The sequence below is a fragment of the Microtus pennsylvanicus genome, chromosome 8 (assembly GCF_037038515.1).
Source record: "Microtus pennsylvanicus isolate mMicPen1 chromosome 8, mMicPen1.hap1, whole genome shotgun sequence".
Classification (NCBI taxonomy): domain Eukaryota; kingdom Metazoa; phylum Chordata; class Mammalia; order Rodentia; family Cricetidae; genus Microtus; species Microtus pennsylvanicus.
Genome location: NC_134586.1, coordinates 28,600,227 through 28,612,371, shown reverse-complemented (window position 1 = coordinate 28,612,371; position 12,145 = coordinate 28,600,227). Strand labels below are relative to the sequence as shown.

At 43.6% G+C, this 12,145-nt stretch overlaps 1 protein-coding gene across 11 annotated transcripts in view; it reads right to left on the bottom strand.

Moving 5' to 3' along the window:
- The window catches only part of Cacna1c (calcium voltage-gated channel subunit alpha1 C), a 660,622-nt gene that overhangs the window by 72,273 nt on the left and 576,204 nt on the right, over window positions 1-12,145 (bottom strand). For all 11 annotated transcript variants that reach the window (XM_075982990.1, XM_075982987.1, XM_075982992.1 and 8 more), the window contains 2 exons: window positions 10,116-10,222; window positions 7,134-7,221 (listed from right to left, as the gene is read on the bottom strand). In XM_075982990.1, the coding sequence (XP_075839105.1) occupies window positions 7,134-7,221; window positions 10,116-10,222 (195 nt within the window). The remainder of the gene's footprint in view (window positions 1-7,133; window positions 7,222-10,115; window positions 10,223-12,145) is intronic.

Genomic DNA, 12,145 nt, shown 5'->3' with positions numbered 1-12,145 from the left:
CGGGCTCACTGCCCAAATGAACTCTCTTACACACTGACTTGAGAACGTCAGAAGGAAAAAATTCAATAAACAAAATTATCCCCTCTCGTTTGAACATCTCCGACGAACACTAACTGCCTTACCCCATCCACCTAATATAGACATCACTGTTGTTTGCCTTCATTGGGCCCTTCTCAATGTTTAAATGAAGCTCTATATCTTTGAGATATAAATTTCCTACCTAGTTGCTACTAAAAAGTATATCTGATTATGTTGTGTCTGTTCATGGCAATTATTTTTATGAGATTGGTTTTTATGGGTCATGTTGTGTCCCAAGAAAAATTGAACAACAAAATCGGTGGCTATTTATCTTTCAAGAAGTTAGCAAGTGCTATTCTTGCTTTGTTTTAAGATTCATACGTATGCACATAAATATAAACACTTTAAAGACTATTTTTAACTGCTACAAACACTTAAAAAACACATTTTCAAGGTCCTTATCTAGCCAAGCCTAGGTAAGAGACAACACTAAAACTATAAAAAACAAAGCTGTCATTTAAAGAACCGATTCACCTACTTAAAGGTAGACAATGACATCTTAAGATTTACAGATAATCCTAACATGTTTCCTTACAACATAAACACAATTTTTCTTTTTCATTCTATTTAGAGTAATAACTTACTGTTCCTCCTGGTTTAAAGAAGGAGAAAATATAAAAAAGGAGAAAATACTTTAAATAAGACATTGGCTAAATGATTAAAACCTTTACTATAAAGCTAAATAAACTGACCCAAAAGTAAAGGTGATAAAAAGGATAGAGACACAACGCCTCATTTTAATGCTGCCTTCTGGTTGCCATGTAGACCTAAATGACAAGCCATTGCCTTTTAGGCAGAGACAACTTCTAAATGCTTATTATAAGAAGGCTAAAGTCTTGCCGGGCAGTGATGGCACATGTCTTTAACCCCAGCACTCAGGAGACAGAGGCAGATGGATCTCTTGGGTTTGAGGCCATCCTGGTCTATAAAGTGAGTTCCAAGATAGCCACGGCTACAGCAAGAAATCCTGTCTCAAAAAAAAAAGGCTTAAATCTTAAAACAAATAATGTAAGTTTGTTGAAAATGTCTCCAGGACTGTTCACATTTTGTTGTGTTTCAACTTCCTGTGTTTTCTTTTAAATTTTTATATAAATGGAGGCATACTCAAGTACATTGGTGGAAGTACTGCATAGGTGGGTTATAGTAAAGTGGGGGAATCTCTGTCATAGGCCTTTGATGTCACCTGATGGCATTCTTGGCCAAGGGTTGGTGAAAGTTTGGGATCTGTTGCTGTTTTCCAAAAGGATTTACCTAATAATAAGCGGGTGTTAGATGACACCCAAAGACATGGAGAGCCTAGCAGTGTTGCTATCTCTGTAGAGGAAAAAGGTGAAGGATGGCTTTGTTTTTGGTTTGATTATTCCAAGGACATTCACGTCACTATTTGCACCAGTGGACTAATCCTGCCAGGACAGTCATCATTTTACCGCATAGGGCTCACAGCTTGGAAAGATGGATGATTGCTTCTCTCCTCTGGCAGCATGCACAGCACTTTCCAGCACCAGGAAAGCTAGCCAGTAGGGATAAAGCTTCCAGGTCAGCTTGATTTCCCCGTGTTCCATGACTCAAATACCTGGTACCGTCAACAGTAGGGTCTTACTGTCAAGTTCTGGAGGGTAACTAAGAATAATGGCAATAGCTTATAATGTTTGGGGGTTTATGGGACCCCACTTGTCAAGAGGAGAGAGATTGGCACAAGGCCCTCCCTCTAGCTGAGGAGCTATTGGTGATTGGTAGCTGTTGAGAGAAGGAGAGTCCATTTCCCTTAAGGGTATGACTCCTGGAAATCAACCATGATCCAGGGGATGGTCTCACATCCAAGAGTATTTGGGTAGCACAAATTAGACTCAATGGATTAAAAAAAGGAGGACATGAAGTTGGGTGAGCAGGTAGGTGAGGGTGGATCTAGGCGAAATAAGAGTAGCAGGGATGAGAAGGATCAAAATATATTGCATGAGATTCTCAAAGAATTAATAAAATATTATTAAAATACTTTCAATATTGTAAAGCCTAAAAATTAAAAAAAGAGATGATACTGGTATGACTAAATTGGCTATAAAGAAAGGTTATTAAAAATACCTCGAGATAAAACTGATGCTTGAATAGAATAAAAAAAGAAAAGGCCCAGAGAACTAGGGTATTCTATTTTATGCTTTTATCAGGTAAACCATTTGAAACTTAGTGATTAGATTTCATATGAATGTTAAAATACTAAGACTGTGTGTTTACCAATGGGGTAAAGCCTTCTTTAGCTGGATGGCCACTGCCTCCATAGTGGGAGAAATGCTATTAAAAAGAATTACTTGAAAAAAAATTATTCCTACTTGGGGACATGCCTGTTAAATCACTTAACAATTGCAAAACTTATTTTCGTAGACAATATTTAAAACTATTTTAAAACTTTGATCTATTGTACAAAATTCTATCCCCCTGCCTGTGATGTTCAGTCTTTTAGCTTGGTGGGTAAGTAACCATATTACACCAGCTGTTCAAAACTAAAGCGTTTGCTTCCTTAGCCTATAGCATTCTTGTTGGCTCTCTGAAATCTAAAATCTACTTACCCTCTTTGAAAACATTTATTATCCCTTTATAAAATAATTATTGGGTGTCCCATTAAATTAAGTCAACCAATGAACCATCTTTTTTTTGTCCAATTTGACCCAAGCTAGACTTATCTGGAAAGGGAAACCTCAACTGAGAAAATGCTTCCATCAGATTGCTTATAATGTGGGACTAATGATTCGTGTGGAAGGCCCAGTCCACTGGGTGCAGCACCTCTTGCAGACAGTCCTGAGGTGTATAAGAAAGCAGACTGAGCAAGTCATAAAGAACAAGCCAATAAGCAGCACTCCTCCATGGCTTCCGCTTCCATTCATGCCTTCTTGCTCCTATCCTGACTTCCCTTTAAGATGGACTACAACCCTAAGCTTAAAAAAAAAAAAACAACAACTTATTTTTGGTCATCATGATAGCTAATCTTGGCTGTCAACTAGACTATACCTCGAGTCAATGAAAACCCCAGTAATATGGTCATGCCTATGAAGGATTTTCTTGATTACCTCATTTAAGGTGGGAAGATGTCCCTAAATCTGGGACACACTTTCTGGTGGCAGCCTACATTAAAGGACAAGGAAAAGGAAACTTGTGCTGTTTGCTGCTTGCCCCTCTTCCATCGGCAAGCACCTCTATCCTGTTGCTGAGGCCTTCCTTTGTTCGTGATAGAACCTACTTCTTTGGGATTCCAATGTAAAATGAAGAACAACAGCCCTCTAGGACTTCCCTGGGACTCCAGCATGAGACAGGGACTGCTGAGACATTTCAGTCTCTGTGACTGAACAACTACAGAATGCTTGGCCTTTACACTGTAAAGATAGCTATTGTTGGATGACTTGGAGCACAGCCCATAAGCCACTTGAATAAATTCCATATATATAGTCATATCATAGCAATAGAAACCTAAGTAGGACAATTTTTTTTTTTTAAAAAAAATCAGGATCATGGGCTATTGCTGTGATGTCCTATCCATGTTGTTTTTGTGAGGATTGCAGAAGGACTTTGAAACTTTGTACTGGAAAAACCATTTAGTACTCATAGCTTTACTGGGATGCTAAAGGAGCTTGGATGACAGGGATGCTGAGAGAGATGCAGATGATGGAGAGGCCTGGCCTGTGATGTTTCAAAGGGATGTTTGAGTGATACTTTGAATCAAGAATCTGGGGCTCTGGTCAGCTGGGACTGAAGAATTGGCTGTGATTAACAGGAGGCCAGCACCATTAAAGAGAAACCTCTGTTTTGATGGGACAGTGGATGCTGGTTATTGGGAACAGAGAAATTAGCGCTGATCAAGAAAAGACTGGGATTACAGAAGTGAGCCTTTTGGGAGTATTTTCTCAGGATCGGCACACAGAAGTTGTGCTCCAAAGAGGGCCAAGGCTACATCTCAGGTTGACAGCTGGAGGTGTTACTGGTTTAAAGGCATAATGAAGTCATGGAGAGTAGCTGAGGCCTGGACCTGGGTAGAAGGGCTGGAGCCCCTGAAGAGAGTTCTGGGAGGCTGTTGGTGTAGGTGTAGTTTTAGTTGCCATGGAGACCCCAGAATATTGGAGACAGCAGTACCACAGGGTGGGTGACTGCCAAGGACCAGCCTATGAGATGAGCTGGAGAAGGGAAGCTGTCCAGGCATGTTGGAGCTCAGAAGACCATGAGTGGGGCCCAGAGGCTAAGTACTGAACATTCAACACTGTTCACTTTTGGTTTTGCTTTTATTTGATTGTGGCTGTATCCTGGTTCTTTCCTCTTGGAACAAGAAAGTATTTAACTTAGTTTGAACGTAATAGGAGCCCACAGTTAAAAGATGAAACTCTTATAAGGAAACACTGGATTTTTAAAAAGACCGAACTTTCAAGTGCTGAAAAATTTAAAGACCATGGGACTTAAAAAGTTATATCGTGTTTATATTATGGTATTAATATTAGCATGCCATCTTGGGGGATAAGCGAGAAAGGAAACTTCATGGTTTAACAGCAACATGTTTGTGTGTCAAATTAACAAGGGGACAATTTTCCTGGGTGGTTTGTCAACCTGACACAAGCTAGAGTTGTGGGAAGAGGAACCTCAATTGAGAAAATGCTTCCATCAGATTCTGTAGGCAAGTCTATGGGACATTTTCTTGATAATGACTGACGTGGAAGGGCATAGTCCATTGGGGTGGTGCCACCCCTAAATGGGTAGAAAGTAGGTTGAACAAGCCATGAAGAGCAAGTCAGTAGGCACTCCTCCATGGTTTCTGCTTCAGTTCCTGCCTTGGGCGCCTACCCTGGCTTCTCTTCATGATGGACAATGATTGTAAGCTGAAATAAACTCTTTCTTCCTCAGGTTGCTTTTGGTCATGGTGTTCAACACAGCAAAGGAAACCCAACTATCATCTTTGTTAAAGAGAGACATAAACTATAAAGAAAATGAAATTACAAAATATGTGGAAAAATGGATGGATCTGGAAAGTATTATATTAAATGAGGTAACCCCAACTCAGAAGGACAAAAATTGTACGTTTTCTCTCATATGATGGTTGTCAGATTCAAATAATGTGTTTTGTGTATGTATCTTGGAGTACCTATGGAAGTCTGGGAACTAGCAGTGGGCTAGTGGATGTAGAATACACTTATGAAGAGGGGACAGGTTACAGAAACAAGGTAGAGAAGATGGAAAAGTTTAAGCAGGTCCTGTAGTGATGGGGCTGCAGGAAAAGGGGTGGGGAAAGGGTTGAGCAAAAGGAAGCTTATATGAAGAAGACACATGGGAACTGTGACCTTGAAACCAAAGCAAACATTATAATAAAACGGGAGAGCAGGACACGTATGAAAGGAGGGGGCTGTGGATCCTGAGAGCTAAAGGTTTACATGGAGATGGGAGCAAGGGGGTTGGGAAAATCAGAGGTGCTGAATGGGCTAACCAAAATTGAGGCTTTATGAAGAAGTCTTATGAAATGACACCAGTTTTATCAAAAGAGTTAAGAATTCCGGCATGGAGGTGAAGGGGCTCCTGATACCTGACCCTAGCTGAGGAGCTAATGGCACTCTGAGGGACAGGATGGAGAGTTACTGGCCATTGGCAGATTACCAGTGCCCCAGTTGATACCCCTCCCCCAATGCACATATGCACAACACCAATTGGACTGAATTTGTGAGTTGTTTAAGAGAAGAAGTTGGGAGGAAGACAGGAGACGGTAAGGGGAAGTGTGTGGGGGCAGGGTAAGGGGAAGTGTGTGGGGGCAGGAGAGAAAGGTGGAGAGATAAGATTGTGATACATTGTATATGCACACACACACACACACACATAAACTTTTCAACTGGTACCACATGAAAACATGGTCTTTGCAGATGAGTGGATAATGAAAATGTGGTATGTATAAACAGTGGAATTTTTTTCAACATAAAGAAAAGTTAATGAAATTTGTTGGAAAATGAATGGAATCGGAGAACTGTATTATGTAAGGTGATCTAGGCACAGAAAGACAATACCTACAAGTTCTCTCATCCATACACTGGCTTCTAATTAAGTGCGTGTATTTAGGTGGGAGCAAATGAGGGCAATTTCCAGGAAACAAGAAAGGGGGCAATGAGATGGAAAAAGAGGCTTCAAGAAAGGGGGATAGGAGAACACGTGACATACAAAAGCGGAAGCGGGAATCCTGAGGGTGGAGGGGTACAGCAGGGAAGGGGGCAGGTGTGAAGGGAAAAGAGGGGAGATGGTTAGAGTGAAGAATGAGAATTCCAGGAGGAGAAAACCTGTTACACCGCAAGCCAATTAAAAAAAAAAAGGAATGAGTAACTAACAACAAAAACATGGTATTTGGAGCACCAAGTTAGGATAATTTATATTTGGCACCAAAATAAACTACCTCATATCCTCTTTAAGGGAAAATCTGTGGGTTGTGTTTGTTTATTTGTTTGCCTTGACAAGGGTTTGGAAGATAAAACAATATGTTAGTTAACTTAAAAATGGTTTCTCCCTTGTCTTAGTCCTACCTATCTGAATGCTAACCTAAGTGGGCGAGTGTTGTGTGTGTCTTGTGGCATCTGTCGGCTGAGCCGGGTAAGGAATAAATGAGGGAAATTCAATTGCTCTGGAGGCCACTCCCTGGAGCCGGTCCTGTAACCCCTGTAGATGCCTCCTAGGAACCACCTAGGAGAACCATCGATACTCCATGAATGCTATATCCTGGCAAGGGATGGCCAACAACTTCCTAGTGTTCTGGCCCCTCTCTGTCCATTTCAAGTCAGTAAACTTCTCTGCTTATGCTATATTGATGCAAATTAGCGTTTCTGGGGTGCCAGCTTCAGTGACTGCCTTGCCAAGAACCAGGTATACAGAGATTGGCTTATCATGTGTGTGTGTGTGTGTGGGGGCAATCCTTTGAAACACTTAACTTAAGAGAGTGACTCTATCACAGGTGACACTCTTCTACCTGTAGCCTGTCTGTCACCTCAGCTTCCACCAGTCAGAGGATAATGTTTACTGCATTGATGCTGTCCGCCCAGACCCTCTTACTTTACCTTTAGCCCCTTGGCCCTGTTGATGGCCCTCAGGGGCCTGAGGACCCGCAGCACTCGTAAAATCTTCACAACGTTGATTGCACTGGACCTGGGAGAGAAGCAGGGTGGGTGGTTAGTTCCCCTGCCTGGGCTACAGGGGAGAATGGTGTGTGTGCGGATGCTGTTTTGAGTGGTTGCTCTTAGAAAGACAATAAAGGAAAAAGGAAGGAAGGAAGGAAGGAAGGAAGGAAGGAAGGAAGGAAGGAAGGAAGGAAAGAGGAAGGAGGGAGGGAGGAAAGGAAGAAGGAAGGAAGGACGGAGCGAGGAAGAAGCATGGAAGGAAGGAAGGAAAGAAGGAAGGAAGGAAGGAAGGAAGGAAGGAAGGAAGGAAGGAAGGAAGGAAGGAAGGAAGACTCTGTCTTGGGGACTGAGAACTTCTATCACTCAGTGCTAAGAACCTGGGGCCCCTTTGTGCCCCTGGGACCTTTGTGCCCCTGGCAGTAAAGGCACAGCAGCAGTGGGGACATGGCTCAGGGTGAGGGCTGCCTGGCATGCTTGAGGCCTTCTTTTGGTCTCCAGCCCTGGTGTAGGGAGGGCTGGGGCACAAAAACCAAGTCCCTAGCAAATTAATATGTGACTTAAGAGATGTCTACAGTGTCAAAAATGACAATGAAAGCCAGCCAGACCTGCATCAGTCCCCACGCTGTGACCTGCCAGCTGCACCAGGACACATTTCTTAATTTTCTGTGCCCTGGTTTTTCATCTGGAAAATGGGGCAGTAATTAGCTCCAAGGACTGTTTCAGGGACTGAAGGAGAATTTATGGACATTAGGTAGAAGGGACTTGGCACAGTATAAATACACCAAGTAAAATGGCAGTTTTCACCATCTTGCCTGCTGAAGACATCACCACAGTACATACCAAATGCACGTTGATGGTGAAACTTCAGGCTTTGTGGTTGGAGGTGGTAGGCACGGGGAAGTAATTCTGGAATATTTCCAAACACAATGACTGGGCCATTGCCCACTACTGTATATAAATTCTACCATGGTTCAGGACATGCTCAGACTTCCAGGAGGCAGTGGTGTGCCAGGAAAAATGTTCAAAGAAGAAGTGGTATCCCAAGAACCATGGAATGCCAAGGTCATGCCAGCATATCTGGGTGCTTTGGGCTATGGCTACTTCCTGGTGGGAAGTGGTGACAGGTACCCCCATAAGTCCTTCATCGAGATGGCTAGATGGTTTCCATCTGTCCAACCCAAGTAGAAGTCATTAACCACACTCAGTAGCCTCTGAAGTGACCTCTGACCTGAGGTGCTTTCTAATTAAAGCATCTGCTCCAGCATGTGACAACAGGATTCAGACTTAGCTGGGAACCAACCAACCAAACAAACAAACAAGCAAACAAACAAACAAACAAAAAAACCAGGGTCTGATGTGTTAACAAGTGTGGATCTTATTCTTCCTATGTCAAGAGAGAGATAGTACAAAAAAAATGCAGTTTCTCTAGTCCATGGATCTTTACTTCAAAAGCCACAAAGGCCATTTCTCTCTGTCACTGTTCCCACAGCATTTGGGAGGCATGAAGTTAGGATTGCATCACAATGGAAAAAATTAAGGGCAGATTCGAAAACAAAACAAAAAAAATCAAGATAACCAAGAGGAGTTGTTGGTTCATGTGAAACAGTGACCTTGGTAGTGTTGAGGTGGGACTCTAGAAGTTTAGGCTCCGAAAGAGAAATTTTAGGTAACATAAATGATTACCAAAGAAAAAGGTCTCACTTCCATGGCCTCCATATAACCATAGAGGCTAGCCATGAGCCAACCTTGGGAAGGGAGACCCAATGCCTGGGATACAAGCCTTGGTCACTGGTATAACCTTGGCTTAGTCTCTGAATGTCTTGAACACCAAAATTTATAAAAGTATTTCCTTGCCTACCTTATAGGTAGTGTGTGTATACCTGTATATATGTGTGTGTGTGTGTGTACCATGGAAGAACAGATCTGTGAAAATGTTTTAAAACTCAAAGTGTAGGATTAATAAGCACAGCTGTTAAAATAGGTAGAAACTCAGAATCAAATTTCTTTCAACCCCGAGAGAAACTTTTGCAACTTGGCCTGAGAGGGACTCAGGTTAGAGAGTTTTACAACTCATTCCTTGTCCTTGCGCAGCTGACCCTGCAGGGGTGGGGCCCAGGAAAAAGGCATTCTTTTTAACTTCTCCAGAAGGTTCCTCTGTGCAGCTAAGGTTGAGAAGCAGTGCTCACCACTCTCCTCCTTCTTAATCTCTCTCTTCCCCCTCCTCATTGTAGAACAGAAGCGCATACCCCCACCATGTGTAGGTGTGTGCACGGACTTTGACTGAGGACAGATGTGGGAATCAGGGAAAAAGGCTGGGCTAGGCCAGGGTGGGTCAGAGCAATGGCCGGTTTGGGCAGCTCTAGGGCAGCCCCAGGCCTTAGGCATAGTGAAGGAGGCTTAGAGAGAGGAAGGTACCACAGATGCCTGTTTGTTTGTAATGGAGCCTGAACCTGCCATGACAAAAATACTGACATTTAAACAAATTCTTGTGGATTAATGTACCTCAAGTGTCAGACCATGAAAGACACAGATATAAGAAATTAAGTAGGGCTGGTGGTGCAGGTCTATAATCCTCTCTACTCAGGAGCTAAAGTAGGAAGTCGTAAGTTCAAGGTCAGCTTGGGCAACTTAGTGGGACCTAGGTCAAATAAAAACTAAAAGAGCTTGGAGCACTTGCCTAACAAGTTAGGCCCTGTGTTCAGTCCCAAGGACCACGAGGAAAGGACGGGGAAGAGGAGGAGGAGAGGGAGGAGGGGGGAGGAGAAAGACACAAAAACCAACACTGGGTACTACTTTAGGCTCCACCCCATTCCAATCCTAGTCACACTGTCTGAGTCCCGCATGAAGGCCCTTCAGGGCTTGATTGACTTCTCTGATATCCACTCCTAGCTGCTTGCCCCCATCTTGGGTTGAGGGACTCACTGGATGCCAAAGGAGATGAGGGACACGCTAACCACCAGCAGGTCCAAGATATTGAAGTAGTTTCGGCAGAAAGAGCCCTTGTGCAGGAAAGCCCCATAAGCAGTCATCTGCAGGGAGGAGAGAACACGAGTGAGTGACCCACCCAGGCTTCAGAAACGTTTAGACACCGGGCTTCCTGCCTACAGCATCAGCATCCCCAGGGAAGAGCCCAAGCACCGCACAGGGATAGAAGGAAGGACTGAAGGTGACGCAGTGCCAAGAAACTCCTCCGCCATTCCTTCAGCTACCAAAGGACCCTCACCCCCCAGCTCGGGACATTTAGTAGCTCTGACAAGTGTCAGGTTCTTCAACCCCAAACCTCAGATAGGCACCATGACACTTTGCTAACATTCCACTGTCCTTCATCCCCAGGCCGACAGGGCTGCACCCTGCAGGGGGTCCTTTGCTGCTTCTGCATAGGTTATGTTCCCACTGCGTGTATGGCTCCTAACTTCTTTTCCCCATCTCACCCTCAGAGCCAGCCAAGACATGAGGCATCAATGGAAGAAAGAGACATGCCCAGATGGGCATCCGACCATCCTGATTTGTCCAGGACTTAATTGGATTTACCATTTAAAAAAATCCCATATTCTAGAAAAGCTCTGTCAGTACCAATAACTGTAGTTTGCCTTTCTCTACATGCTAGTCTCAGCAATGCTTAGGGTCTCTGTCAAATGTAGAAGCTTGATGGGGTCTTTTAAAGAGCAGGAGCTACTTTCAGAGGGCCAAGGTGGAACAGTGGGGTAAAATACAGCATCTGAAGCCAGATGACCTGGATTCAAAGTCCAGCTCTGCTATATTTCACATGCCTCATGCAAAAAAAAAATGAACTTTTTTGTGACTCATTTTCTTCCTCTGCAACATTAGGATAATGGTAACACTTGTTTCATGGGTTGTGAGCATCAGTGGAGTGGTCACACATGAAGCACTTAGGACATGTTTCTGCACACGACAAGCTCCATAGGTGTGTTCGCTTTCACTATGGCTTGGGTTTGAAATCTATATTCCTCCTATACAACAGAAGCTGTGCCCTTATCTATAAAGTGTGAGTGATATGTCATGTTTTTGCATGGGTCAGACAGCAAAGAACGTTCTCTAAAAATGTTTCAAACAAGAGCATGTCAGGTGATGATTATTGTTTTAGGATCTGACTCACATTCTTCCCTGTGCGTGTAAGAAACTGCACTCTGGACACTCACACTTTGCTGACTGCAGTAAAGGCTCGCAGAGACCCAGGAGGAGCCTAAATAAAGCTACTGGTCACAGAGCATCTACCCAAGAAAAAAATGTGGAACTGATGGTTGAGAGACCAAGAACAGTTTCCTGGTCACCTGGAGTCCAGTTTTTCTCTTTGGAATCAGAGCATGTCTAGGGAGGTACACCCAAAGACCAATACAGGGGGAAATTGGCAAAAATAGCTCTTGTGACCCAATTCTTGCCATTTATCTCCTCCAGCGGGAGATCACAGGGGACTCGGGAATTTGCGCTCGGCAGCAGTTTTCAGAAGTGGGGAGATTACATAAAAGATTCTGGGGGTAATATGGCTACAGATCCCTCCCAAAGACTACAATTTGGAGGGCTTACTGTCCTATGGCTCTGTGAAGACCTGGACCCCAGACAGTAGAGTTAAGTGACTGTCACAGTTCATATTCATCAGGAAGTCCTGGACAGGGACAATGTGGCTCACAACACAACTCTGTCTCTTGACTTTGGGCATGTTTTGTCATGGATGCTAGAATCAGAGCAGCCCTTTAGAATGTATGAGGATGTTGGGTGGGAGCAATGGACATGTGCCCAGGTGAGACCAGAGGAAGAGTGGCGTGAGAAAGGGGAAGTAGATACTCGGAAGACAGAACATTTATCTGAAGTCTATGTGCATTCATGGCACCAGAAAAAGCCAGACACAGATACCTGGACAAGTGACCTTCTTCTACCCTGTGCCACTAGATTGTCACCCGCCTGGTCCCTAAATCCTGAACTATTCCGAGGAA